The 27,859-nt window shown below is 47.3% G+C and overlaps 1 protein-coding gene across 2 annotated transcripts; it reads left to right on the top strand.

Annotated features, from left to right (window-relative positions):
- The first annotated feature begins 116 nt into the window (after nucleotides 1–116).
- Fam234a (family with sequence similarity 234 member A) lies at nucleotides 117–27,859 on the top strand. Of its 2 annotated transcripts, XM_040748383.1 has the most exons (13): nucleotides 117–315; nucleotides 16,109–16,217; nucleotides 20,684–20,979; nucleotides 22,395–22,511; nucleotides 22,812–23,003; nucleotides 23,776–23,906; nucleotides 24,350–24,482; nucleotides 24,735–24,864; nucleotides 25,246–25,386; nucleotides 25,700–25,775; nucleotides 25,974–26,129; nucleotides 26,569–26,671; nucleotides 26,759–27,859. In XM_040748383.1, the coding sequence occupies exons 3-13, from the start codon at nucleotides 20,712–20,714 to the stop codon at nucleotides 26,968–26,970; spliced, it is 1,659 nt and encodes a 552-aa protein (XP_040604317.1). In that variant the 5' UTR covers nucleotides 117–315; nucleotides 16,109–16,217; nucleotides 20,684–20,711; the 3' UTR covers nucleotides 26,971–27,859. The 2 variants fall into 2 exon arrangements, with proteins under 2 accessions (XP_040604317.1, XP_005081607.1); XM_005081550.4 differs by lacking the exon at nucleotides 16,109–16,217.

Raw genomic sequence — 27,859 nt, 5'->3', positions numbered from 1 at the left:
GGGCGGGGCTAAGCCTCTTTGGGGGCGGGTGCTGCTGCAGGGCAGGTCTAGGGCGGGTCCTGTGGAGGCGTGGCACGCTGCCCTCCAGGCCGGGGCGGGCCCGGGCGGGCCCGGGCGGGCTGGGGAGGGGCGCTGCTGTCCGACTCAGTCTGTGCTGCTCCTGCTCTTTCGCTCTCTCTCCCCGGCACCTTGGGCATGAGGATCCCTGACTCCAAGAACTGCAGTTGAGCCAGCCTCGGTAGTCCTGGACCACTTACTGAGTGAGGAGCAGGATCTCGTGGACGCGTCCGAAACCAACTAGCCGCGTCCGAGCAGGTCAGGAGCCAGCTAGATAACTCTCACGCGCGACCTCGCTCGGGCGGAATCCGGCTGCGTTCGATCGCCTGGAGCAAGTGGGGATCTGGAGTAGGTCCGGCCACCCGGAGAGTGGCGCACATCTTGAGTCGGCCCTGCCTGAGCTCCCAGAGTAGCAGGGTCATTTATGGGGCCTGGCACCCTCGGGCGCGCGGAACTGGTCAAAACAAATCTGTGCTCTGTTCCTTGGATCGCGCAGTGCTGACCCAGAGCACTAGGGGTCGTGGGTTCAGGTGGACATCTACAAATCTTGTGCAGTTCCTTAAATTCTGTCGTTCTCACCAGGGCTCTTTGGGCCTCGCGAATGAAGTGAGAATCAGTTCATATTCTTTAATTTCAGGGCCGAGGCAGTGATGGGGATGTCTTTTTTTTGTTTGTTTGTTTGTTTGTTTTTCGAGACAGGGTTTCTCTGTATTGTTTTGGAGGCTGTCTTGGAACTCGCTCTGTAGACCAGGCTGGCCTCGAACTCACAGAGATCCGCCTGCCTCTGCCTCCCGAGTGCTGGGATTAAAGGCATGTGCCACCACCGCCCGGCGATGGGGATGTCTTAGTCCTCCACTCTCACAGCTCTTCTCTCTGCTGTTTGTGCTTTAAATGCGATCACCGCCTCCTCCTGATGCCTTGAACTGGAAGCAATCTTCCTGCCTCAGCCTTTCAAGTGCTAGACTGTTGTTTCTTCTGCACTGGCATTTTTCTCACTCTTCCTTCTATTGCCTCCTTGTGTTGCTTATCTGTTGCTTTGTAACAAAGAAACAGAAAATTTAATGAATTAAAGCAATCTTTATGCTAGATCTGGTGGTGCATACCTATAATCCAGAAGTTGAGACTGAGACATAAGAATTCTTTTTTTTTTTTTTTTTTTGGTTTTTCGAGACAAGGTTTCTCTGTATTGTTTTGGAGGCTGTCCTGGAACTCACTCGGTAGACCAGGCTGGCCTCGAACTCACAGAGATCCGTCTGCCTCTGAGACATAAGAATTCTAAGTTTGAGGTCAGCTACAACATGAGGTCTTCTCCAAATAAATGCACAAAAAAACAAAACAAAACAAAACCCTTATGATTCAGCACTTTCTGTGGGTTGGGAATTAAATGTCTTCTCTCCAACTAGGTGATGACGGCTTGTTTTCTGTTGGTGGCTGACTTCCCTCAGAAGGAGCTTTCTGTAAGGGAAGTGGGGTGATAGAAGCCACTGTATTTTTTATGACCTGGTTTTAGAAGTCTAACACCCCCTCCACATTCTTTTTGTATTACTAAGTGCAAAGGGAGTTGGCACAGCAAAGCGTTTGTGAAATTGTCTGTGTGTGTGTGTGTGTGTGTGTGTGTGTGTGTGTGTGTGCAAGTGTAAGTGCAGGTGTACATGTATCAGAGGAGATAACTTGTAGGAGTAGGGTCTCTCCCTCCACCACGTGGATTCCAGGGGGAGTCCTCTTGTCTCCAGTCCTCCAGTGCAGGAGTTGTGTGTGTCACCATTCCAGACCCTACTAATGAGCTACTACCCCAGCTCCCCAACTCTTTTTTTTTGGGGGGGGGAGAATGGAGTTTTTTTTCTTTCCTCAATATATGTTTTATTTAACTTAGAAACATGCACACTTCACATGTCAATCCCAGCTCCCAACCCCTCCTCCCTTGTCCCTCCACCAGCGCCCCCCAGCCCCCTACCCAATTCTCCCATCATTCCCCAGGGAGGGTGAGGCCCTCCTTGGGGGGATCTGGTAATGGAGTTTTTTTAGACAAGTTTTGCTTTGTATTCCTAGCTGGCCTGGAACTCATGATGTAAGCCATGTTGGCTTCAAACTTGGGGTAAGACTCTTTGCTCTTTTAAATACTGGGATTTCAGAAATGTGCTACCATGTCCAGCTTGTGAATATATATTTTTTATAATTAATTTTTTAAAAGATTTATTTATTTATTACAGATACAGTTTGTCTACATGCCAGAAGAGGGCATGCACCAGATTGAATTGTAGATGGTTGCAAGCCACCATGTGGTTGCTGGGAATTGAACTCAGGACCTCTGGAAGAGCAGTCAGTGCTCTTAACCTCTGAGCCATCTCTCCAGCCCCTAGAAATAATTTTATAGTTTTGTCTGCATGTTCTGCATGTACATTGGTGCACCATGAGCATGCTTAGTGCCTGTGGATTGTCCAGAAGAGGAGTTACAGGTGTTTGTATCCCACCATGTGGATTCTGGGGATCAAACCTGGGTCCTCTGCAAGAGCAGCAAATGCTCATAACCTCTGAGCCAAGTCTCAAGCCCCTTGTGATTGTATTTTAAAACCATGCTGGTAACCACACCTGTAGGAAAAGTGTCTACTAATTCCTCTAACTGCAGCCAGCATTCACATGAACATCAGTGTCCATGAGAATGACCAGTCAGTTGGTGGAATGAGGATTTTCCGAGGGAAGGGAAGTGTTCAGCCCCCAGAATGATGTTGAGCACTTGGGAAAGCAAATTCCCTGTAGAAGATTGAAGTGGTCTTACTAGAGAAAAGCACAGTCATAGTAGTAGGAAGAAGGTACAGGTGTTGTCACATCTGATTGACATCCCGTGTTTAGTGGTGGCATTTAAAGTCATCTGATCCTACAAGCTATAGATTTCTTTCTTTAAAAAAAAAATGGAGCCGGGCGTTGGTGGCGCACACCTTTAGTCCCAGCACTCGGGAGGCAGAGGCAGGCGGATCTCTGTGAGTTCGAGGCCAGCCTGGTCTACAAGAGCTAGTTCCAGGACAGTCTCCAAAGCCATAGAGAAACCCTGTCTCGAAAAACCAAAAAAAAAAAAATGGTTAATGAACACACATGTTAGTAAATGACTCTCCCAAGAGAGGCTAGTGATCATATTAAGGACTAGACCTTTATTTAGACATGTTCATGCTTATGTCTGTTTTCTGCCAGCGACCACTCCACCTTGTCCTTGGGTGGAGTGGGGGGAAGAAGTAACAGTGTGTGTCAAGCATCATGCAGAGTGTCCCGGTGGATTGTTGGCACACCTGGGTTTTATAGCTGCAGTAGGAGCAAGCAAAGGAAGAAGGACAGACGGAGGGGCAAGCGCTCGACAGCAGGGGGGGGGGGGCAAAGAGTGCATGGGAGACCGGGGAGACGAGCAGGCCGACGGGGGCCAGAGAGATGGAAAGACCCGGGCTTAACCAAGGTGTTGGCTTTGTCCTGAAGTGGTGATGAGTCATTCTGCAATTGTAACATGACCTGGAGATGTTTTTGGAGCATTTTGAGAGGGCTCCAGTAATCACTGTGAGAAGTTTTAAAATACAAAAGTGGTCGCGATGAAGAAGACCTAGGGCTGTTGAGATGGCAAAGACACCTACCACCAAGCCTAATGATCTGAGTTTGATTCCCTAGGTTTCATGTGGCATGAGGAGAGAACCAACTCATACAAGTTGCCCTCTGATTCCCACATATGGCATGCGTGTGCCCTTACACATATACACACACATAAAATGAAATAAGAATTTAAAAAGGAAGGGCTAGATTGACAACATAGATGAGCTAGAATCTACAGGATTTACTAAGTGTTCCAAAATTTACCATGTATCTCACTCAAAATTGATCTCGAAATCCACACACTTGGTGTCATGTGTTCCCAGTCTCACTTGTAAACTCCTTGGTGGAACTTAGGTTGTTAGGCTATAGCATACACAAAAAATGCTGACTCCTGGGTGGCAGGGGAGGAGGAGAGGGAGGATTGACATGTGAAAGAAGCTTGTTTCTAATTTAAATAAAAAAGGGAAAAATGCTGACTCCTAACTGAATAACCAAAAGTAGATGGCTGATCATGTGATTTATCACTGAAGTGAAGTAAATTTTAGAGTAATCATAGGTTGAATATGCAGGAGTTCATAGGTGAAAATTGCTGGCTATCTTTGACCTTACCCAGTCTTGCCAGTTGATTCACAGAGCTGGTGTTATCTACTTTTGTGAATGTATAGATAATATGCATTATGAAAGCTTAAAATCTAATGTGGCAGTCAGGCATGGGTTACAAGCCTACAATCTTGCCGGGCGTTGGTGGTGCACGCTTTTAATCCCAGCACTCGGGAGGCAGAGGCAGGCAGATCTCTGTGAGTTCGAGGCCAGCCTGGTCTACAAAGTGAGTTCCAGAACAGCATCCAAAGCCACAGAGAAACCCTGTCTCGAAAAACCAAAAAAAAAAAAAAAAAAAAAAAAAACAAGCCTACAATCTTAGCATTTGGGAGGTACAGGCACAACAATCAGAAGTTCCGGGCCAGTCTCAGTTACCTAGCAAGTTGAAGGCCAGCCTGGGTAATGAGACCTTGTGTAAAAAACAAACCAACAAAGAAGTAATTAGAAGTAAATTTATACAAAGCTTCAAGTAAATTATTGCAAAATTAGAGTTATAATTTATCATAATAATCCCCCTACTAAAAAGGAATACCACCAATTTATAGAGGAATTGCAGGAAATAAATTTAACCTAGACTTCAGGGAAGTTTATTCCTTGGGCTAATCTATAAGACTTATCTGGGAGGGTTTTTCTTCCCAGATCAATATGGTCTGTGTGTGCTGTGATACTTTGTCTTAGTCAGGGAGCCATGACCTTAAAATTTGTTCTCCTCTGAGAAATTATTATGGCTCTGTTCTTTGTGTTAAGATTGTGCTTTGTGGAGAGAGCCAATAGTTGTTCCCTGTAAACAACTGAACACTATAACTATCTTTGTCTCACTTCTGCTTGGCTCAGCTAGAAAACCCGGTGATGCCTGGTTGGTTGTTGTGGGCGTCTGTCTCCAACGTCTCATATTTGAATGCATTTGGAATATAGGAACCAGTTTTGGAGGTGGTGCAGGCCATGCAGGGTAAAAGACATTCTTTTGTTATTTTTTTTTCCGGAAGTGGGGGTGGTTTTCGAAACAGGTTTTCTCTGAGTAGCCTTTGTTGTTCTAGAACTGTCTTGAGTTTGAGGCCATCCTTGAAGAATTCAGAGATCCACCTGTCTCTGTCTCCCGAGTGCTGGAGTTAACGGCTTGTGCCACCAATGCCCACCTTGTTCTTGTTTTTTAAGACAGGATCTTGCTATATAGCCCAGGCTGAATTTCAGTTCGCTGTGATCTCCCTGCCTGAACCTCCTGAGTCCTTTAGTTACTGGTGTGTATGGTCCTGCCCGGGTATAAATATATTTTTAAATTATTGCCGGGCGGTAATTTAACATTTAGATTTTTACTCAGGTGCTGGATGCGTGCGTGAGTGAGTGTGTGTAGCTAGATAATGTGCATATGTATACATAACCCTTTACTTTTAAACATCAGTGGAATTGCCATTGTTGCTTATTTGCTCTGTCTGTCCTGGGGATTTCAAACCTCCCATAAATATGAAGCAAACAGAATCAGGTTCACTTTTATTTTCAGTTGTCCCTGATTCAGAAACTCAGAGCCCTTGGGGAAATGGGAAGCATATTTTATTTCCTTTCTGCATTCGCTGTGTTTATGAGCTATATAAGTTGTTGCACAATTTTATTGTTTTTCTCCACAATCAGCATTTAACTCAAGTCATAATGATCAGTGTACTCCTGGATGACAGGTGTGGCAGCCCCATGGACCTGATAGGAACAGTGACTGAGTGTCTAGTTTCCTGGTAGCCTGTGGTGCCAGGGAATAATCTGCTTGAAAAAAACCTTCGTAGGAATTATCTACTTCAAGCTATCATGTTTTGTTCCCCTCTTAAATGATATACATCTTGGGCCAAGCTCCGGGAGTATAATTGTAGTGAGGGAGGAACGATAATATGAACAAAGGAGTCAAGACCATGATGGGGAAACCCACAGAATCAGCTGACTGGAACTAGTGAGAGATCACTGACTGGGGTCTGACAAATAGGGAACCTATATAAGACCGAACTAAACTCCCTTAATATAGATGACAATATATATTGAAAAAATGAGCCGGGCGTTGGTGGTGCATGCCTTTAATCCCAGCACTCGGGAGGCAGAGGCAGGCGGATCTCTGTGAGTTCAAGGCCAGCCTGGTCTACAAGAGCTAGTTCCAGGACAGCCTCCAAAGCCACAGAGAAACCCTGTCTCGAAAAAAAAAAGAAAGAAAGAAAAAATGATATATATCATAGGGTTGGGATGTAGCCTATTAGATGCTTGCTTGTCTGACATGCATAAAGCCCTAGTTTCTACCCTTAGTCCCTAGTACTGCAAAAAACATGTGTGTGTATATGTGTGTGTGTGTGTGTGTGCGTGCGCGCGCGTGTGTGTGCGTGTGTGGTGTGTGTGTATATGTGTGTGTGTGGTGTGTGTGTATATGTGTGTGTGTGGTGTGTGTGTGTATGTGCGTGTGTGGTGTGTGTGTATATGTGTGTGTGTGGTGTGTGTGTATTTGTATTTGTGCATGTTCACTAGTATGCATCTTTCTCAGTTATCCACCTTTTTTTTTTTTTTTTTTTTTTTTTTTTTGGTTTTTTGAGACAGGGTTTCTCTGTGGCTTTGGAGGCTGTCCTGGAACTAGCTCTTGTAGACCAGGCTGGCCTCGAACTCACAGAGATCCGCCTTCCTCTGCCTCCCGAGTGCTGGGATTAAAGGCGTGCGCCACCAACGCCCGGCATCCACCTTATTTTTTAGATTTATTTATTTTCTGTGTGTGAGGGTTTTTTCTGTGCATATGTCTGTGCACCACATGAGTTCCTAGTGCTCGTGGAGGTTAGGAGTGAGTGTTGGATCCCTTGGAGCTGGAGTTACAGATTTGTGAGCTGTCATGTGGATGCTGGGAATATAACCTGGGTCCTCCGGAATAGCAGCAAGTGATCTTAACTGTTGAGCCACCTCTCCATTCCTGACAATAAATTACTAAGAAGTTTATTTTAAGCTGGGCGGTAGTGAAATATGAACTGCCAGGCTTTGGTCTGTTGCTCTTGGGGCCTTTAATAACTACCTTTATTTGTTGATGTCTGAGGAGAGTCCCCAGAATGTCCTTCCTAGGGATTCTGTGGGTGCTGTGAAGGAATTTCTCAAAGGTCCTTTTAATTTTTCAAAGACCTTCCTTTCCAACTTAAGCCTGTGTTAAACCCTGTGTGGAGGGTGCTTAGCAATGAAAAGATGGACCATCTGTCCCTTTGTCGTTTAGGCTGTCACCATGATCTGACCTAAGTGATCCCTGGTGAACTGTGACCCTTGCTCTCTGCTCTGAGCATTTGGAGATCTCATTATTGATGAGTTAGGCTGGATGATTTTTATCCGCTCTGAAAAGGGAAGTGATTGCAGAGGGTGGCTTTCAAGAAGCTAGTGATTACTCTGACACAGAGTTGCGGCAGGCCAGTGGCTAGGCTGTTCTTGGAGTATGTCCCGGCATTACTGAAAAACTCCTCCAATAATGATACTCTTCCATCCACAAGCAAAGCAAAACAAAAGGTTGCTGTCTTTGGAGCAAAACAGCTTCATAGGACTGGGGGCTTGGAGGCAATGGCCAAGGCGCCCGGGGAGCTGGCTCTTCCTCCTGAACTTGTATGAACCTCGGACTCCACCTCCTTTTGTTAAGGGGTTTCTTTACTTTTTTTATTTTGTGTTTTATTTGGAACTGATGATACATTCAAAAGATATTGTAAAAATAGTGTAGTGTTGCCTTGACTCCTCTATGCTTGGATGGTGATGTCTCACTAGACTGGACATTTTATCTTACACAGGAAGTTGTTGTTGCGCAGTGTGTGCTAGTCGGGGGCCAAGTTTGTTTCGTTATTCTGCCAGCATTTACATGCCCTCTTCTTTGTGCATGTCTCACTGCATAAACCGCCACTCTAGGCAATACTGATGTGCTCAGCCTGGCAAATCAGGACACCAGTTTGGACCTCAGAAGACAGATACTCCCTGCCCTACTATACCCACCCGTTATCCCAGACTGAAAAGGAAGAATTGTCATTGACCATTCCTCTGTAGGAGCAGATGACTCAGCGCAGGTTGTGATTCCTGGGGAAATGAATGCAGGGTGTAGAACATTGTCTTTTACTGAAGGAAATGGAAGCTGTCATCTTTCTCTCTGTCTGGCTCAGGTGCATTTTAAGTATAAATGATATTGTTTTATTTGATTTGGGCCTACAGTCTTCCCCAATGTTTGGTTCTTCAGTGCCATGGCTCATACATGGAGGTCAGAAAACAAGTTTTTTTTGTTTTTTGGTTTTTTGAGACATGGTTTCTCTGTGGCTTTGGAGGCTGTCCTGGAACTTGCTTGGTGGTCTAGGCTGGTCTTGAACTCACAGAGATCCGCCTGCCTCTGCCTCCTGAGTGCTGGGATTAAAGGCATGTGCCACCATCACCCGGTATCCCAGGTAAAATGTAATATCTCCTTTCTGTGAATCATTTGTTATAGACAATATATAAAAACAGCCCTGTGAAACTAGCCTTTGTCTGAGATGAAGACTGTAAGCATGGCTAAGGTGAGGTATCAGGAGGCCTCTGACCACGTGACTAGTTCTTCAGAAACCCAGGGTTGACATGTTTATGTACACTGTGACTTCATTTGGAATAGCTTAAAGTAGACACAACTCATTTCTCCTACTTGTACATGTCTGAGCAAAGCACAGTATCCACACCATGGACTGCTCAGCACTAAGAGGGAAGAGGCTGCTAATACCTGTGACAACTTGGGTGGGCCTCATTATACTGAGTGGAAAAAAACAACTTTAAAGTTCACACACTGTGATCCACTTAAGACCTTCTCCAAAGACAGTATTTAGAAATAGAAAGTTCAGCTGGTCATAGTGGGTATGCCTTTAATCACAGTTCTTAGGAGGATTAGGAATTTAAGGTCACCCTTGACTATATAGGCAATTCTAGACTAGTCTAAGTTACAGAAATGCCTTTATTTTATTTTATTTTTGCCTGTATTTTATTTATTCATTTTTATTTATTTACTTTTTTTGAGACAGGGTTTCTTTGGGTATCTTTGGCTGTCCTAGAACTTGATCTGTAGGCCAGGCTGGCCTCAAATTCCGAGAGTGCTGGGGTTAAAGGTGTGCCCCACCACTACCCTGCCACAGGAGCATCTTTATTAAAAAAAGAGAAAAAGAAAAAAAAAAGAGCCGAGGGGGGTTGGCGCACGCCTTTAATCCCAGCACTCGCAGGCAGAGGCAGGTGGGAGCTCTGGTCTACAAGAGCTAGTTCCAGGACAGCCTCCAAAGCCACAGAGAAACCCTGTCTCGAAAAACAAACAAACAAACAAGAAGAAAGAAAGAAAGAAAGAAAGAAAGAGAAAAAAGAAAAACCAAGGGGGGAAAAGGAAGAATGAACCATTCCTACACAACTTCCCACAGCCATTTTATCCCATAATCCTGGCTACAGCGACTCTCTAATCCTCTTTCTTCCTGTTGAATCAGGGTTTATTGGGAAAGCTGCTTATCATATTTTCAGCAGCCTTGCTGATGCTTCCATGCCAGACGCCTTGCACAGCGCTTAGATAACTGGTGATGAAGTACCTAGGAAATTTTCTTGGGTTTTGTTTACAAGGCTGTTCACAAATAGTTTTCATGTCTGCAAGTATTCCAAAGTCTTGACCACTCCAGCAGGACGTTCACGTTTCTGTGACTGCTCACAGTCACTTCAGCCTCCAGATGGAAGCTAAGTACCAGAATCATCACTCTTTCTTTTTGGAGGTCACAGCAGGATTAATACTGGCGCTTGCTTGATTACGTTGTCTTATCTGCATTGCTTGGCTTCTAGCCATGGAGGCTGACTTTTTGAATCACTGGTCTGATATCATTCTTCCCTGTGCATAACAGCACAAGCCAGGGACTGGAGAGATAGCTCAGAAGGTAGAGGTGCCTACTGGCTTAATGACCCGTGTTTCGTCCCTTTGACCTACAAGATACGAGGCGAGAACTGGCTCCTGTAGATGGCTCCCCGACCTCCACATGTGCTCTGAGGACGGATGCCCCGACTAGCCTGGTCGTCAGGAACGTTCAGAGTGTCCACTTGCTACTTCTAAGTCTTTATGCAGCGGTGGATTTTTTAATTTTTCTTTCATTGGGCTCCAAATCAGAAGACAGATAACTTGCCAGTAGAGTAATGCACACCTGATATCCTGGTGCTTGGGAGGTAGAGTCGGGAAGATCACAAGCTTCAATCCAGCCCAGGCTGTATAGTGAGATTGTGTCATGATATGGCATCTTACATTGCCAGTAAATTTGGGATGATGGCCACACCCTAGGGGCGTGGCTTCAGGAGTGCAGACATCACCCCTTATAAGGTAGAGGAGGGGTTGGCTCACTCTCTTGGGTTGCGGTGGAAAGGCACAGAGTGCATCTTCTGGAGCAGGAAGACCACGCAGGTTATTTACTATTATTTGTGTAAGTGCTTCCCTAACAAATACCTAATTATCACTTATTTATCTTGAGTCTGGTGGACTCATCTCAATCCCACCCTCAATGATATGCAGTTCAGAGGGTCAGGGTGGATCCAGGCGGCTGAGAGACAAATAGGTCCTACAGGCAGAACTTTCTGGGAAGTTTTTTTTTTTTAATTAAAACTAGTGACCTGGGACTATTTCTGGCCATGACATTTAAGCATTTTAGCCTTCCTTTTATTTTTAACTGGGAAGTTTTATTGGGGGAAGGGAAGGGAGAGAGGGGAGAAAAGAGAGAGATAGACACCTGCCGGCCTCTTCACTTTTTTTTTTTTTTTCGAGACAGGGTTTCTCTGTGGCTTTGGATGCTGTCCTGGAACTAACTCTTGTAGACCAGGCTGGCCTCAAACTCACAGAGATCCGCCTGGCTCTGCCTCCCAAGTGCTGGCGCTTGTCTCTCTCTTTTGGTTTTTTAACATTTATTTTTTTATTATGTATACAGCATATGTCTGCAGGCCAGAAGAGGGCACCAAATCTCATTACAGATGGTTGTGAGCCACCATGTGGTTGCTGGGAATTGAACTCAGGACCTCTGGAAGAACAGGCAGTGTTCTTATCCTCTGAGCCATCTCTCCAGCCCCTGGCGCTTGTCTCTTTTTTTTTTTTTTGGTTTTTTGAGACAGGGTTTCTCTGTATTGTTTTGGAGGCTGTCCTGGAACTCGCTCTGTAGACCAGGCTGGCCTCGAACTCACAGAGATTCGCCTGCCTCTGCTTTCCGAGTGCTGGGATTAAAGTCGTGCGCCACCAACGCCCGGCCTGGCGCTTGTCTCTTAAAGGGACCTTTTGCACTTGCTTACAGAGACAGGGTACTGCCTGCCATGTGCTCAGGGGTGACTCACTCTCCCAGGTTCCCAAGGTGTGGGGCCAGCGTGTGCCTGGATGCTAACACCTATCTCAATCCGAACCCAAGCAAGCAACACAAAATGCCCAGACAAGTGGTGTACACCTGTACTCCCAGTTGATAAGTTCTGAATCCCCAGTTATTGGAAATCTGCCGCTGCTGATGTAATAAGCCAATCAAGCCAAAATATTAAATCCAGGGTTAATGAACAGAGCATAGCAACTCCTGGGTGACCCTCAGGAGGGCAGGAGAAGAATCACTTGGCAAATATGGCTACCAGGTCTTCGTGTGGTCTTCAGTGCTCATGGGAGGAGCTGCTGCTTGACAGGCTTTTTTGAGGGGGTGGGGTTTGGAATGGGAGAGGTGAGACCTGAGCGTGGAATGGGGACCCTAGCTGGAGACCAATACCCCAACCTCGTTGGGTATATATGGACACTACCTAACATAGGGCTTCTGCCTAAGCATCCCAGACTCCTTGTGTATAGGGGAGCCGGTTTAAGTTTGGCTACTTCTTGAGGGCATGAGGCAATACGGGGAAGGGAAATCTGGAGTTGGCCGAGTCAGGCTCCACAGGAGGTGTGAGTGAAGAAGCGTTAGATTAACTGTCATTCTGGAGGTCTCAGGCATCTGTTTCTTGTTTGTTTTTTGGTATTTTGAGACAGGGTTTCTCTGTGGCTTTGGAGCCTGTCCTGGAACTTGCTCTATAGACAAGGCTGGTCTCAAACTCAGAGATTCGCCTGCCTCTGCCTCCCGAGTGCTGTGATTAAAGGCACATGCCACCACTGCCCGGCTTGCATCTGTTTCTCGAGGAGACAGAGAAGGCAGGTTACTAAAAGAAGAAACAGATTGTTAACACCTGCCTTATGAATGGGGTTAGCCATGGGAAAAAGAATGAAGTGAAGATGTGCCCTGGTTGTACAGAGGAGGCAAGGGTGAGTAAGTGAGACACTAGAGCAGACATATCCTTTATTGGGACATCTTGGAAAACCAGGTTCCAGTTCCTGGGTAGGTATCTGCTTTAGCCTATAGAGGTGGTACCAGTGGTGAAGTCCCAGGACCTGGTGCAGGTGCTGGCGTTATCTGGAAGATCATCTGTGGGTTGGCTTGGCCCAGGCAGGAGGAGTGAACCTGCAAGATATGCTCAGAAACGGGTGGGGTAAAAGTGGGCTCTGGAGGGGTTGGAGAAATGGCTCAGAGGTTAAGAGCACTGGCTGCTCTTCCAGAGGTCCTGAGTTCAATTCCCAGCAACCACATGGTGGCTCACAGCCATCCATAATGAGATCTGGTGTCCTCTTCTGGCTTGCAGACAGACATGGAGGCAGGATGTTGTATTCATAATAAACAAATTTGTATTCATAAGAAACAAATAAAAAATAAATCTTTAAAAAAATGGGCTTTGGAGACTGATATTAGCTTCCATCAGGCAGATTTCTTGACACAATAGCAGAGCTCTTTTCCCAGGAACCTGCATGTGCTGTAAACAACTGGAACATATTTACATCTTGGTGTCATAGCAAAAGGCTCTGGGTTAAAACACATGAACATTTTTAGAAGACAACCAGAGGAAATTTAAAACTCTGAACCTCTGGAGTTACATCTGAAACCTGTTAATTTTGGATTATGAAGCCTGTGAAAGAAGCACACCTATCTGTACTTTTAGCAGGAAACCTAACTAATGAACTGATGAGCTACCAGTACCCTAGTCAGCATATGCCATCAGATAGATCTGAGAGGGATCAGTAAATGAACAGAAGTGAGACAGCTTTTCCAGCTACCTAGGCAATTCCAAGTCTCTCTGTGGTCTTTGGGAGACAAAAGTCTCAGAAGCAATACTTGCCTTTAGCTACCAGCTTTTCTGTGGAGCAGGAATTTGGGGAGCTCAGCTTACTTGTCTTGGCTGGATGGGACAGTTGATCCCTTCCCCCCATGTCCTGTTGTCCAGTCCAAGCAGGGTCTAGGCAGCTGAGGTGAAAGGCCATCATCTTCTTGGAGGAGATACAGGATGCTGCAGGAGCTGGCTTCTCTCTATCATAAGAAGCTTTTTTTTTTTTTTAATTAAATGCCATACTCTGAGATCTATAAAGGTGCCTGTGGATCAGGGTACCATTACCTGTTAGGTATATCTAAATTATGCAAATTTAGAGGCTTAATTTTGAGAGCATGTAAGTTAGATTTGGACACACAGTTTACCCAGTCAGTTACAGCTTACCAATATTAGTAAAGGCAAGAAGAATAGAAGGAATTCTTCAGTCTCTAGAGTTCAAGGCAATCTTTGGTCACTTGGTGAGTTTGAGGCCATCCTGGGCTACATGTCTCAAAACAGCAGCAAAGCCAGTCACAGAAAATGGTAGTGCTCCATTCCTGCCACAGATGTCCCATTTGGTATGATAAATCGTGACGTGTATTAACTGTTTGTCATTCCCAGGGTGCTGAAATGACGGTGGGGAAAGGCTATCCCTTCTCAGCTAGTTGACCTGGGTTCAATCCTGCTGGTAACCAGTATGGTGGGAGGAGAACCAGCTCCTGCAAATTGTCCTTTGAACTCACACACAGGCACATGCAATGAATGCATGAATGAATAACTACGAGTAGTAATAAGGAGTTTACCATTCCTTTAATTATGAGAGATCGCCTTTATTGTTTACCTGCTGTATTCACTTTTACATTTACTTGTGCTGCCAGGCTAGCTTCTGTTTTCCTAGCTACACTTATAGAGCACCCTTTCTGGAGAGATGCTTGCACAGGCTGTTTCTGAAAGGACAGTAAGAAACTGATAACATGCCTCTGCTCCTAAGATTTGCCCCTTTTTGTCTTCCAAAGATTGTATTATATGTGTTTATTACTGTTTTTGTTTGGGGGAAAGGGATAGGGCCTGGCCTCAAATCTCTAGCATGTAGCTGAAAGTGACCTTGAGTTCTGACCTTCTTTCCTCCCCCTCCAAAGTGCTAGGTTACAGGAGTGTGCCGCCAAGTCCACATATTAGTGACTTTTGTAAAGATTTATTTCTGTACTTGTGTCTGTCTGTGTGCATGTATCTATGAATGTGTCAACGTGTGTGTGTGTGTGTGTGTGTGTGTGTGTGTGTGTGTGTGTGTGTGTGTTGGGTGCTCAGATCCTAACTCAGTCCACACCATTGAATAGCAGCACTTTTAAGTGCTGAGCCAATTATGCCAATCTCAAAAATTCAAATAAATAGATAATAAATAGAAAGCCAAACTACACTGTTAGTTTTGCATGGTCCTTTGTTCTCAGTTTGATGTGTCTACGTGGTTTAGGAATGCAAGCATGATTAAGAAAAGGACAGGTGCTGGAGAGATGGCTCAGAGGTTAAGAACACTGACTACTCTTCCGGAGGTTCTGAGTTCAATTCCCAGCAACCACATGGTAGCTCACAACCATCTGTAATGAGATCTGGTGCCCTCTTCTGGTGTGTAGGTATACATGCAGACAGAACACTATGCATAATAAAATCTTTTAAAAAAAAGAAAAGGAGAGGAGGGAGCCCGGGATGTAACTCAGATGATAGAGAACACACCTAGGTGCTGTGGGATAATTCTCTTGTACACTGTAAAGATTTGTCACTCAAATGTGTTTAATAAAATGCTGATTGGCCAGTAGCCAAGCAGGAAGTATAGAAAACTATGGATAATGGGAAGGAGAAGGTAAAGTCAGGAGTTGCCAGCAATCACAGAGGGAACAGGAAATGAATGTGCCATGCTATAAAGGTACCGCCACGTGGCAGCGCATAAGTTAGGAATATGGGTTAACAAAATGTAAGAGTTAGTTTGTAATAAGCCTGAGCTATTGCCTGAGCATTTATGATTTATATAAGCCTCTATGTGGTAATACTTGGAAAGTGACTTTGGGACCAGGCGGACAGTACAGAAACTTCTACTTACACCTAGTAAACACGAATTTGGGCTGGATCTCTAACTGCGTAGACTGGGCATGGTAGCCCACTTCTCTGTTTCCAGTACAAAAGGGAAAGAGTGGTGATGTTGTAGCTCAGTGTTTGAGTGCTACGGCTAGTGTATGCAAGGTCTTGGGGTCCAGTCCCTAGAAACACACACACACACACACACACACGCACGCACGCACGCACGCACGGGAGCAATATACTTTAGTAGCTTGGGGTTTGCACTTAGATCAACTAAATTTCCTGAGAATTGCCAAACCCGTGTATACCTTTAGTGAGCTGATTCAAGGGCGGCCTTGTACTCTTTCTCCTCTTTGCGCTTCTGGTTGGCGGTAAGCTGAGTCTCCACTTTAGAGTGAGAACTGTAGCCATCCTGTGATTGGATGAACTGTGGTGGCTAACGGGATGGACAAACAAAGGCAGGCTCTCCACAGACCTGCACATGCTTCTGGGAGTCTCCAGAACATTAATCATCCTGACTCAGACCCCGCCCCCCAGCCTGAGGGGCCATTATTAGATAGCATGGGGTATGGGACCAGGATGGCCTGAGTACCCTGGTGGCTCTAGTGTGGATAGCTGTGACGGGACCGGAGCAGACACTGTTACCTGAAACGCATTTACTGAAGGCTTTACAACCCCTTAGGTCTGCCTGGGCTTATGGAGACGAAGACCCTTCAAGACCAATGATCACATGCGCCAGAAGCTGACCAGGAGCTTCTATTGAACAGGACCTCAGGTGCCCCCACCACTAGGTAGGTCTGGGAAATGTGGACCCTGAGGGCAGATGGGCCATGTTTTCAAACTCCTAGGACCCTGGCTGATACCCAGTGTGTGAAGGCTTTTGTTGTTGTTTTTGAGACAGGGTCTTGTTCTGTAGCTCCTACCAGAACAGTCCTCCTACCTCAGCCTCCCAGATGCCAGCATTACAGGTGTGAGCCACCATGCCTAACCTGAAACATGAAGCGTAGGGTGCTTGCCTACCTGCGTAGCACCTGATGATGACTGCCTGGAGTGTAAGACTTCCAGAACTTTAAAGACAGACTCCAAAGCCGGGCGTTGGTGGCGCACACCTTTAATCCCAGCACTCGGGAGGCAGAGGCAGGCGGATCTCTGTGAGTTCGAGGCCAGCCTGGTCTACAAGAGCTAGTTCCAGGACAGCCTCCAAAGCCACAGAGAAACCCTGTCTGGAAAAAAAAAACAAAACAGACTCCAAAACATTAGCTATTTATGGTTTAGTAAAGTTTGCCTGAGGATTCAGAATGCAAAGCCAGCCAGAAGATATAGAGGTCATGTGGTTGTGGTACACACCTTTAATCCCAGGAATCAGGAGTAAGAGGTAGTTAGTTAGTTCAAGGCCACATTGACTACATGAGATTGACCCACTCCTAAAAGAAACAGCTCACAAAAAGGTGATATCAGCACCTGGGATGATACGGCTTTAATCCTAGCACTAGGGAGGTGGAGACAGGTGATATGGCTGGGCAGAGAAAAGAATAAGAGGCAGGAGGAAACCAGGTGCACGCCTCCCAGCACTCAGGAGGCGGAGGCAGGTGGATCTCTGTGAGTTCGAGGCCAGCCTGGTCTACAAGAGCTAGTTCCAGAACAGGTTCCAAAGCCACAGAGAAGCCCTGTCTGGGAGGTGGGGGAGAGGCACAAGGAGACAGGAACTAAGAGCTTTTGCCTCTAAGGATCAGTGGAGACAGGATTGTCATTTCCTGGGTAGAGATAAAATATACTGGTTTGGCTGCTTTACTTCTCTGATCTTCAGTTTGAACCTTGAACCCTAATATCTGTGTCTGAGTCTTTTACTTTTCGAGCTACACAGGGTGTGCTGCACAGGTGACTTCTCATTTGGTTCTCTTTGCTTTGCCACAGACAATGTGCTTTAAACATTTCAAATGTCCCTTCCTGTGTGTGTGGCCCTGGACTTGCTGAAGCTTTGCCTTCCTCCAGGACCTGACCTCACCCTGGTCCTTGCCGTTCACCCCCTGCCAGGTGCATTGGCTGACTTTTACCCTGGTTATCTTTTCCATACAGCCCTGCTGGACCGCCCCGCCCACCTCAGGTGCTTGGGCTTAATGAGGTGCCTGGCATGACTCAGTGTTTGATTTTCCTTGTGTCCAACTCATTACCTGTGATAGGAATGCCTCATCTGACCTTCAAGAAGTGAGAACTCATGGCTCAATACTCCTTGTGGTAAAAGATATAACATGAGAGCATATGACTGTAACCCCGAGCTGAGGAGATTGTGAGCCTGAGGCCAGCCTGGATTGTATGGTTAGACCCTGACTCAAAAAAACAAACAGACAAACAAACCAACAACAATAAAAGCATGGGCTGGAGAGGGCTCAGTTAAGAGCATGGGCTGTTCTTCCGGGGGAGCCAGGTTCAATTCCCAGCACCCACGTGGCAGCTCCTCATCATATGTAACCCCAGTTCCAGAGGATCCTGTGCCCTCTTCTGGTCTCCTTGGACTCTCGGTTGATACATGTGGCACAGACACACATGCAGGCAAAATACCCACACACATAAAAAATAAAGTAAAAATTTTAAATCTTTCACATTAGAAGATTTAGTAGTATAAAATATTTAGTAGTATAGCTATTTTATATTATTTAGTATTATTTATATTATTTGGTAGTAGTAGCAGTAAGCTAGTGTGCCAGGTTCTGTGGCATGCACTTCATATGCATGATAATTTAGCCTTCAGTCTTCTAAGATACATATCTGACACATATCTGTTATTCTAGCACTGGCAGGTAGATGAAGCAGGATCAGGGGATCGAGGCTAGCCTTGACTATTTAACAAGTTTGAGGCCAACCAAGACTATGTAAGATGCTGTTTCAGAACAAATAAATAAAAATTGTATTATCTTCGAAAGTAGGTGTGCCTCTTTTACCAGTAAAGAAACTGACCAAGTCCTTGTCCAAGGTCACACATATTTAGCAGCAAGGCCCGGGCCTCCAGAACCTACCTTCACTTAAGATTTTGTTTGTTTGTTCGAGGCAGTTTCTCTGTGTAGCCCTGGCTGTCCTTTAACTAGCTCTGTAGACCAGGCTGGACCTGAACTCAGAGATCCACCTGCCTCTGTCTCCTGGGCCCTGGGATTAAAAGCATGCACCAACACCCCTGGCTCATTTAAGATTATTTTAAATTGGCACAGGGGGGTGGGGGGCACAAGCAGATCTCTATGAGTTCTGGGTAAACCTAGCCTCCCATATTGAGTTTCCAGCCAGTCAGTGCATGTAAGAACTTGTCTCAAAAAAAAAAAAAAAAAAAAGAAAGAAAGTTTCTTTGAAATTGTAGTCTAGATCTTAAATGGCAGACTTTTCCTGGTGAGATGTCTACTTATCCCAGAATGGGAACCCATGACAGAACAAAGTCCAATGGATGAATTTTTATTGTCGTTACTAACAAGAACAGGGTGAGGGGTCACTTACAGGAACAGAGACCACCCAAAAGCCTCTGAAAGCATCCTAATGGGGTGACTACTCATAGAAGCTCTGACCCAGGGCTCTGTCTGCACTGCTGGCAGGCAGCCCTCCAGGTCTGACTTCTCCTGAGCTGGTCACAGTCTCCCTCCCAGGAGCCGTTTCCTCTGTCTCTAACGCTGGGAAGGGCCCCTCCACACTCTTTCAGATTCCCACTTTGCCGTCCACTCCCTCCTGGAAAGAATGTTTCAGTGCAGAGAAAACTGCTTTCCCACAGATCCCTTGGGAGTCTGTTTGTGAGAATGTTGGCGGCATCAGGCTGTCACACATCCCCTTTCCCATCTGTGTGCTCAACATATGAGCAGGTGTGGCTTGGTTAATGAATAGTAGTGTGTGGACTTGTTGTCATCGGTTCTGGTCACCATGTGCCCTGGTGAAAACGCTGGTGTGTTGAGGAAGAATGTACCGGCTGCTGATTTTGTACAACCAACTTGCCTTTCCCTGTTGCTTAGAAGTCTTCTTCCTCTTCTTTTTTGTAGATTTATTTCTTTATTATGTATATAGTGTTCTGCCAGCATATGAGATCTCATTGTAGCTGGTTGTGAGCCACCACGTGGTTGCTGGGAATTGAACTCAGGACCTCTAGAAGAGGAGCAGTGCTCTTATTCTCTGAGCCATCTCTCCAGCCCTGCTTAGAAGTCTTCTTAAGTAGCATGGGTTGGTGGACACTCCCAAAATTCATGTTTTATTTCTTAGACTGGTGGTCCACAGTGACAACTGTAACCAAGTGCTTAAGAATCAGAATACAAACAGGTGAATGCCTGTAGTCCCAGCATTTGGCAGGCGGAGGCAGGCAGCATCCCTCCATGGCCTGTGCATCAGCTCCTGCATCCAGGTGCTTGATTGTGTTTTGTTTTTGTTTTTTGTTGGTTTTTTGAGATGGTTTCTCTGTATTGTTTTGGAGGCTGTCCTCGAACTCACAGAGATCTGCCTGCCTCTGCCTCCCGAGTGCTGGGATTAAAGGCGTGTGCCACCACTGTCCAGCTGACTTCTTTCAATGATGGACTACAGTGTGGAAGTGTAAACCGAATAAATCCTTTTCTCCCTAAGCAGTTTTGGTCATGGTGTTTCCTCACAGCAATAGAAACCCCAAGAAAGAGGCCTTATCTCAGAACAAATACAAAACAAAGCTCAGAGCCTGACAACCTAAGTTGATCTCCTGAACTCACATTAAGGTAAAGAGGGGAGCTGACTCCATGGTTGTTCTCTGACCCCACATGTGCTGTGTGCATTCAGACACGTACAATAAGAGCTAATAAAGAATTTGTTTTATATTATCCAAAAGAAAGAAAGGCTGGGGCTGGAGAGATGGCTCAGAGGTTAAGAGCACTGACTGCTCTTCCAGAGGTCATGAGTTCAATTCCCAGCAACCACATGGTGGCTCACAACCATCTGTAACAAGATATGGTGCCCTCTTCTAAAAAAAAAAAAAAGAAAGAAAGAAAGAAAGAAAGGCTGGGCAGCAGTGGTGAATGCTTTTAGTCCCAGCACTTGAAAGGCAGAGCCAGGCGGTCTCTGTGAGTTCAAGACTAGCCTGGTCTACAGAGCCAGTCCAGGACAGGCTCCAAAAGCTACACAGAGAAACCCTGTCTGGAAAAACAAAAACAAAACAAAACAAAAAAAAAAAACAACAAAAAAGAAAGAAAGAAAGAAAGAAAAGGAAACAGTGGGATTTGCCATGTGCAGCAGCTCACTGCTGACCGTACCCAATTCTTACTGTATGCAGTGACCACATACCCTGGAATGTGCTCAGAATGACGGATAGCAAGGATTTAGAAGCTGAGATCCACCCCTTGAAGAATGAGGACAGAAAATCACAGGAAAACCTGGGAACCCAATTGAAAAATGAAGAGAACTTGAAGAGCAAGCCTCTGCAGTCCCGACTATCCCGATGCCGCACAGTGGCGTTTTTCCTTTCCTTGTTTATCTGTCTCTTTGTGGTGTTTGTCGTCTCTTTCATCATCCCGTGTCCAGACCGACCTTCGTCTCAGGGAATGTGGAGGCTTGACTACAATGCTGCAGGTGAGCTTGCCAGGGGCCTCTTTCTCTCAGCAGGGCTCCAGACCCCTCTGGAGCAGCACTGTGACATGTGGGAGTCTGGTGGTATTTGACAGTCAGCTCTGAGTGGCTGCTGGGTTTACTTCTGAACTTGGAGATGTTAGGAGCCTTTATTGGAACTGGAAGCGCTACCCTATTCAGGTAAGTAAGCAAAGGCAGACTTAGTAGGCTACTTAATGGAAACGGCTCAGTGAAACACAACAGCTGGCTGAGAGGTAAGAGAAGCTCATCAACTGAGGAGAACTGCGTGACAGATGCATAGGCCTCCCGAGGGGCTCTCTCCCATGCAGTTTGCCTTTATGGACAGCAACTGAAAAGCCTTTCCATTTTTAGTTTTATTTATTTATTTAGAGACAAGTTCTCACTTAACTCAGGATGGCTTCAGACATACTGTGTAGCTGGGTTGGTCTTGAACCCCTGCCTCACATCTCAGCTGTTAGGATTACAGGAGTCTGCCACCACACCTGTCTTCATGTGGTACAGGAGACTGAACCCAGGGCCTCATGAGTGCTAGGAAATCACTCTACCACCTGAGCTACACCCCAGTTCCCAAAGTCTTGTTTTTTTTTTAAGGTTTATTTATTTATGCATACGAGTGCTCTGTCTTCCATTAAGTCTGCACTACAGAAGATAGCACCAGATCCCATTATCGATGGTTGTGAGCCACCATGTGGTTGCTGTGAATTGAACCACTGAGCCATCTCTCCGGCTCATATGTCTTGTTCTTTTAATAAAATTTATTTATTTTTCTTTTTCTTTTTTGAGACAGCATTTCTCTATGAGCTTGTTCTATAGACCAGGCTGGCCTCAAACTCACAGAACTCCACCTACCTCTACCTCCTGAGTGCTGCAATTAAAGGTGTGTGCCACTACACCAGGCCTGTATTTCACAGTTTTATTCTGTCTAGGAGTCCGATGCATTTTGAATTTTTGAGTATGATAAATGTCCAGCTTCATCCTTTCATGGTTTGGTTTTAAGTGTAGAGCTTCTCATTTGAGCACTTGATGGACGGAGATACTGGGCCTTATAAGGATGGAGTATGACTGAATCCCATGCTGGTCTTGGAGGAGTGTCTTTTGAACAGATGCTCAGATTTATTTTACTTTATCTGTCTATTTGCTTGTTTGTTGAGACAAGGTCTTTCTTTGGAGCTCTGGCTGTCTTGGAACTCTATGTAGATCAGGCTGGCCTCTATCTCACAGAGATCCACCTGTCTCTGAAGAAACTGTGTCCTAGTGAGGAAGAACTGCTCTTATTGGGGGGCACATCACAGTGACAAGTTATACAGAAGGAGCACCAAGCCTCTCAGAGCATTCAACTTGATCTCCCCAAGGACAGGCATGGCCTGTGGAGCATAGTCTGTGACTTTCTTTTTCAGTCCCATATGAGTTTCTGGCTATGGGAGACGTAAACAGGGACAAGATCCAGGACGTTCTCTTTCTTTATAAAAACACCAATAGCAGTAACAATTTCACCAGATCCTGTGCGGATGAAGGTAAGTCCTGTTCTGTCTAACAAAGTGGCCCCCATGGGGAGAGGGCTCATTGCAGGCTCACTTTCTCATTTGGGACATGAATGGAGGGGATTCAGGGAACCAGTCCCTCATTTTCCCCTCCTAATAGAATAGACTAGGCAATGCTCTCAGTTCCCTCCCTCCACCTGGGGCCAACCCCTACCAGTGCTGCATGAGACTTGGGGCTCAGTATTGTGGCTGAGGCACAGAACCAGGGAGACAGGAGGTGGCAAGCACTGTCTGAGACTGACCAAGGGGCTGCCTGCCACCTCTTCCCTCCAGGCTTTTCCACTCCCTGTGCCTTTGTGGCCGCTGTGTCAGGGGCCAATGGCAGCGTGCTCTGGGAGAGGCCTGTGGCCCAAGATGTTGCCCTTGTAAAGTGTGCCATGCCACAACCGTCGGACAGTGAGGTGTCTTCTGCCTGTATCCTTGTGGGAAGACTAGGTTCTTTCATCGCAGTCAACTTATTCACAGGTCAGCCATCTGATAACTGTTGATGGTTCTTGCTGGGCGGGTCTGCCCTGGGGTTGCTGATTGGGTAGGAACCTTCCGGAAGAGGGTGTGACCACTTAGAAGCCAATGGTCTCAACTCTTTCAGCTGCTTTGCCATATTGCAGTTGTGTCTTTGCAACCTCAGTTTGCATCTTGCTATGGATACTAACAGACGACTAGTGTCGTGTCTCCTCCTGTGAGGTAATGGTGATCAGCCGTGGCTCCTAGTAGCTTGGAGGGCCAGACTGAGCCCAACGATGCTCCTCTACTCCTAGAACAAGTCTCTGAGCCATAATGTAACAGGCCACGGGAAGAAAGGACGCCCACCCAACCTTTAAGTGTGTTTCTGGGCATCTGAACCCTGCCCTTCACCCTGTGTGGCAAATGCTTTGACCACTGAGCCAGCTCCCTGCTCTCACTGATGCTTTAGTTTTTTGAAAAGTCATACTATGCAGCCCAGAATGACCTGGAACCTAGGTACCCCAGGCTGGCTTTCTACTTATAGCAAGCCTCCTGTGTCAGTTTCCAAATGCTAAGATTACAGGCAGGAGCCATTGTACCCAGCTGTTTTTTCAAGAGGCTGCCTAGTGTCTTCTCATTTGGGTGTGTTGTACTTGTTCTCCAACATTTCAGGCCATTTGTACACACTCTTGTATCTAAGGTGGCCTCGGGGTCCCAAGGATGGGTGCCTCAGGGGAATCTACCATTCATCTGTCAAGAAGGGGATTTGGAGCCACTGTGTGTTTGGTTTTAGGGGAAACCCTGTGGAGCCACTCCAGCAGTTTGGGTGGGAATGCTTCCATCTTGAGCCCCCTGCTCCAGGTGCCTGACGTGGATGGTGATGGTGCCCCAGAACTACTGATCCTCGACCGGGAGGGGCAGGAGGTGATCAGCATCGTTCTCAAGTCCCCCAGGCCCACTTACCTCATAGCCCCTCTTCTCTCCTTCCTCATCCACTTCTCTCTAGAGAGAATTTGTGTGATCACCCAGCAGGGGGTTCTCCCAGGGCTCTATATCCTGAGGTCCACACATACATCCTCTGAGCCCCGTATCTACAGGCACTTGCTGGTCTTTGCCATGAATGGCAGGATGCACATGGCTTTTGTTTGGGTTGGCGTGTGCCTGCAAATACCATGGCCAACAGCTTCCATGCCTCCCATGCAGGCTGTGCCACACAGTCACACATGCTCCCTATTGGTCACTCTCCTCAAAGTACTTTTCCCCAGCCCCAAAGAGTGCTGAGCACCTTCTCCTCTGCAGCTCCCTACAGCTCCCTTGCCCTCCCATGGAGCTGGTTCCCCCTTCCCTACTGCCCTTTGTTACTACAGGTCAGCGGGGCTATCTATTCAGGCAGCACCGGGGACCAGATTGGCCACAGAGGCAGTCTGGGTGTGGATGCAAACGGTGGTGCTCTCCTCCATGTGACCAGAACGGGTGCTCACTATATTCTCCTGCCCTGTGGTATGTTGGATGCCACATTCTTGGGATGGCTTCTCTCCTGAAGTGATGCTGGGCAGAATGCTGGGTTCTGGGCTAGAGAAAGAAACATGCAAATTGGTGACTGGCCACCTTGGGGCCCCTCCTGTCCATGAGCTGACACTTAATCAGAAAGCCCGAGGGCTAGTCTAGGTGTGGCCCTGCATGGTTCCAGCAGTGGGACTGGTGGATTCACCTGATCCCCATGGTGACTGTGTCCTTCTGTGTTTTGAACAGCAAGTGCACTCTGTGGCTTCTCTGTGAAGGGTCTCTACGAGAGAGTTACTGGGAGAGATGGCCAGTTTAAGGAAGACTCCTACTGGGAGAACATGCTAAATAGCTCTGCCCACCGGAGACTTCTGCACAGGTTTGTCTGACACACAGGCCTCAGTTAGGGACAACCTTGTATGGAACACAGGACTGCCAGACTAGGACCCTCATGTCTTTGGAAATGAGAAATAGGCAAGCAGAAGCAGAGTGAGAATTGAGAAGACTGGAGGTGACTCAGTGACAGAGTGGATGGCCAGCGTGTGTGAGTCCCAGGCTTTCATCCCCCAGTCCTAGAGAAATACATCATGTGGGGAGATTATCCTTGTCCTACAAATAGCATCTCATTTATTCAAGCTAGGGAACTGAGAAACATGGGGATATACCTTGGTGGTCTGAGGGAAGCAGCCCCAGCAGGCCTGTCTTGGTGAGGGACTCATCTCAAAGACCCATATTCTCTCCCACCACTCTCCTTGTCTAGCTCCGGAACAGTTCGCTACTTGATGAGTGTCCCAGGGAAATCTGGCCAGGACGTGCTTCTTGTGAGCTCTGAGGCTTGTATGTTGCTGGATGGACAAGATCTGATGCCCAGGTGGACCCTTGGTGCAACTCAGGTTCTGAGGTATGTGCAGTTGCTGCTGAGTTTGAGTGGGGATCCATGCCTGCTCAGGACCTCAGCCTGTCCGGCTGGCTGGCAAGGAGGATGGACAATGGACTGGAAGGCCTGTGAGCTTCTGCTGGAGGCCTCCTGTCTATCCTTGGATCTGTCCTTTGTCCCTGGAGGGGCTGCTGAAGCTGCTGGTCACAGGTACCAGCTCCTCATCCTGGGTCCAGATGTGGGTAGCCCCATCCAACCCAGGAGCATGGGGCCATGTAAACTTCATCTCAGATCTTTGTACCAAGACCTTCTGTGAGGTCTTTCTTAATCCTTCCAGAAAACCTGTCCTTGGCCACTACAAACCAGACACCTTGGCTGTGGTCATTGAAAATGGAACCAGCATTGATAGACAGGTAGGCTGAGCTTCCTGTGTGAATTGAGAGTCTACCTTGTTTGTAACTGATGACAAACTGTGAAAGCAGTCAGTGCTGAGCTCGACACTACTGCTCTCGGATGGGGAGATGGTTCAGAGAGCAGCCTTTCTGGCATGGTTGAGCCACACATTCCTGTGCAAGCTGAGGCTGTCTGCCGGTATTGTCCCCTCCCCCCAGATCCTACTTCTGGACCTCAGTACCGGGTCTATGCTGTGGAGTCAGCCCCTCCCAAGCCTGCCTGGGGGCCCACCATCCACAAGCCTGATGACTGCAGACCACCGCTCTGCTTTCTTCTTCTGGGGCCTCCATGAACTTGTTGGCACCAATGAGATGGTATGAAGTCATATGTTCAGGGAGTACCCCTTGTTGGGATCTGGGGCCAGAACCAGGTCCCCCTGGAAACTGGCAGGGAATGGACCACCAGAAATCCATTCAGTGGAGTGCAGCCAGGGACAGGCCAAAGGGGAAGCATCCCGAAGGGATAAGAGAAGGATCTTAGAGGTGGAAGCAGACATATAATAAGGAGGGCAGGTGCTAATGAACACCAGGAAGGACTATGTCCAGGTGGGGTTGGCAGGGCCAGCGGATATTTGTTCATGGAACAGGAACTAGCTTTCTAGGGGACCCTGGTAGGCATAGTTCTAAACAAGATACCTGGGTAACAACAGCTGAGGGCTGCCCAGGAAGGTACCAGGAGTTCCAGGGCCCGCTGAGATGTGGTTGTGGCCCCAGTGCAGTGGGTGAACGAGGCCCATCGCTGTTCTCCCCTCAGGATCCCCGAGACATGCAGCACAGCCTGTACATGTTCCACCCCACCCTGCCTGGCATCCTGCTGGAGCTAGCCAACGTGTCTGCCAACATCGTGGCTTTCGATGGTGAGCATGGGCTCAGGCACTGGGTCCAGGTCTTCCCCAGCCTAGTTTGCTCTGGCTAGTCCTGAGCAGCACTGACTGTCCCCACAGCGATCCTGTTTGAGCCAAGCCGCCATGCTGCCTATGTGCTCCTGACGGGCCCAGCAAGCGCAGACATGCCTGGCCTAGTCTCTGTGACCAAACACAAAGTGCAAGATCTTGTCCCGGCCAGTAGAGTGGTTCACCTGGGTGAAGGCAGCTCAGACAGCGACCAGGCCATCCGGGACCGGTTCTCCCGACTACGGTACCGGAGTGAGGTTTAGGTGGTGGTGGCCGGAGCACATGGAGAGACTCTAACTGTGAAAACAGCCTCCTGGAAAGTTGGCCTACCCTCAGCCTCCATGCTGACCTCACTACTTGCCCTGGTGATTCTGGCCCTCTGGGATCTATGGCCTTACCAGCTATACCCAAGGATGTTGGGGGGCCTCCAGTCCTGCCTGTGTTCTCTCAAAGGTCTCACTGTGCAGTCCATGTGCTCTGGTCAGGGCCAATAGACCTCCCTGTGGTCTCCCTGGGCAGTATGGGCAGAGCCAGGCCTTCAGGAAGCCCCCCACTTAGTGCCTCCATACCCTTTCACTCTCCACCAGAAAAACTACTGCTGTGTGGTGTGCTGCTCCCTAGGCCCTGCCTGTGATGTCTGTCCCTCTCCTTCCAGCCTGGCTCTTCCCTTAAGTGCACTGGCTCTCGGGAGTCATGGAGCTTAGAGGGTAGTGGGTCCTGGGCAGCTTCAGGGCTGCAGTTGGGACCTGAAGCTCTGAACCTGCTTTCCCAAAGCAGAAGGGACCATGTCTCCTGGAAAGTGAGCAAGAGTTTCACCAGTAGAAGGGGGCCTGTACTGGAGCCTATGGGTGCATTTGAGGGACCTATAGAATACACACTGAGTTTGTCTCTTCCATCAGTACACTGGACCTGCTGTCTGCACAGAAGTCCCTACACCCCTGAGCACAGCAGGCATGTCCCTTTTCCTTCCTACTCTCTGGTGCTTACCCGATGCAGGTCTCACCTTGTGCCTTGTTGCTCCTGAGGCCCAAGGGCAACAGAGTAGCTCTGCCCAGACCAGATCCCTAGCTCTGTAGCCAAAGCAGTCCCATGACCCTAACCACCATGGAAAATAACATAATAAATGATTTGCACTGATTGGAAAAAAACCCA

The sequence above is a fragment of the Mesocricetus auratus genome, unplaced genomic scaffold (genome assembly GCF_017639785.1).
Source record: "Mesocricetus auratus isolate SY011 unplaced genomic scaffold, BCM_Maur_2.0 Super-Scaffold_100007, whole genome shotgun sequence".
NCBI classification, from domain to species: domain Eukaryota; kingdom Metazoa; phylum Chordata; class Mammalia; order Rodentia; family Cricetidae; genus Mesocricetus; species Mesocricetus auratus.
Note: the sequence above shows the minus strand (reverse complement) of the source record. Positions and strands in the feature narration are given on the sequence as shown.

Coding starts and splice junctions, on each gene's coding strand:
- Fam234a (XM_005081550.4), top strand. CDS start 20,712: ATGACGGATAGCAAGGATTTAGAAGCTGAGATCCACCCCTTGAAGAAT. Junction 22,512..22,811: donor CAGATCCTGTGCGGATGAAG/GTAAGTCCTGTT, acceptor TCTTCCCTCCAG/GCTTTTCCACTCCCTGTGCC. Junction 26,672..26,758: donor CAACATCGTGGCTTTCGATG/GTGAGCATGGGC, acceptor CTGTCCCCACAG/CGATCCTGTTTGAGCCAAGC.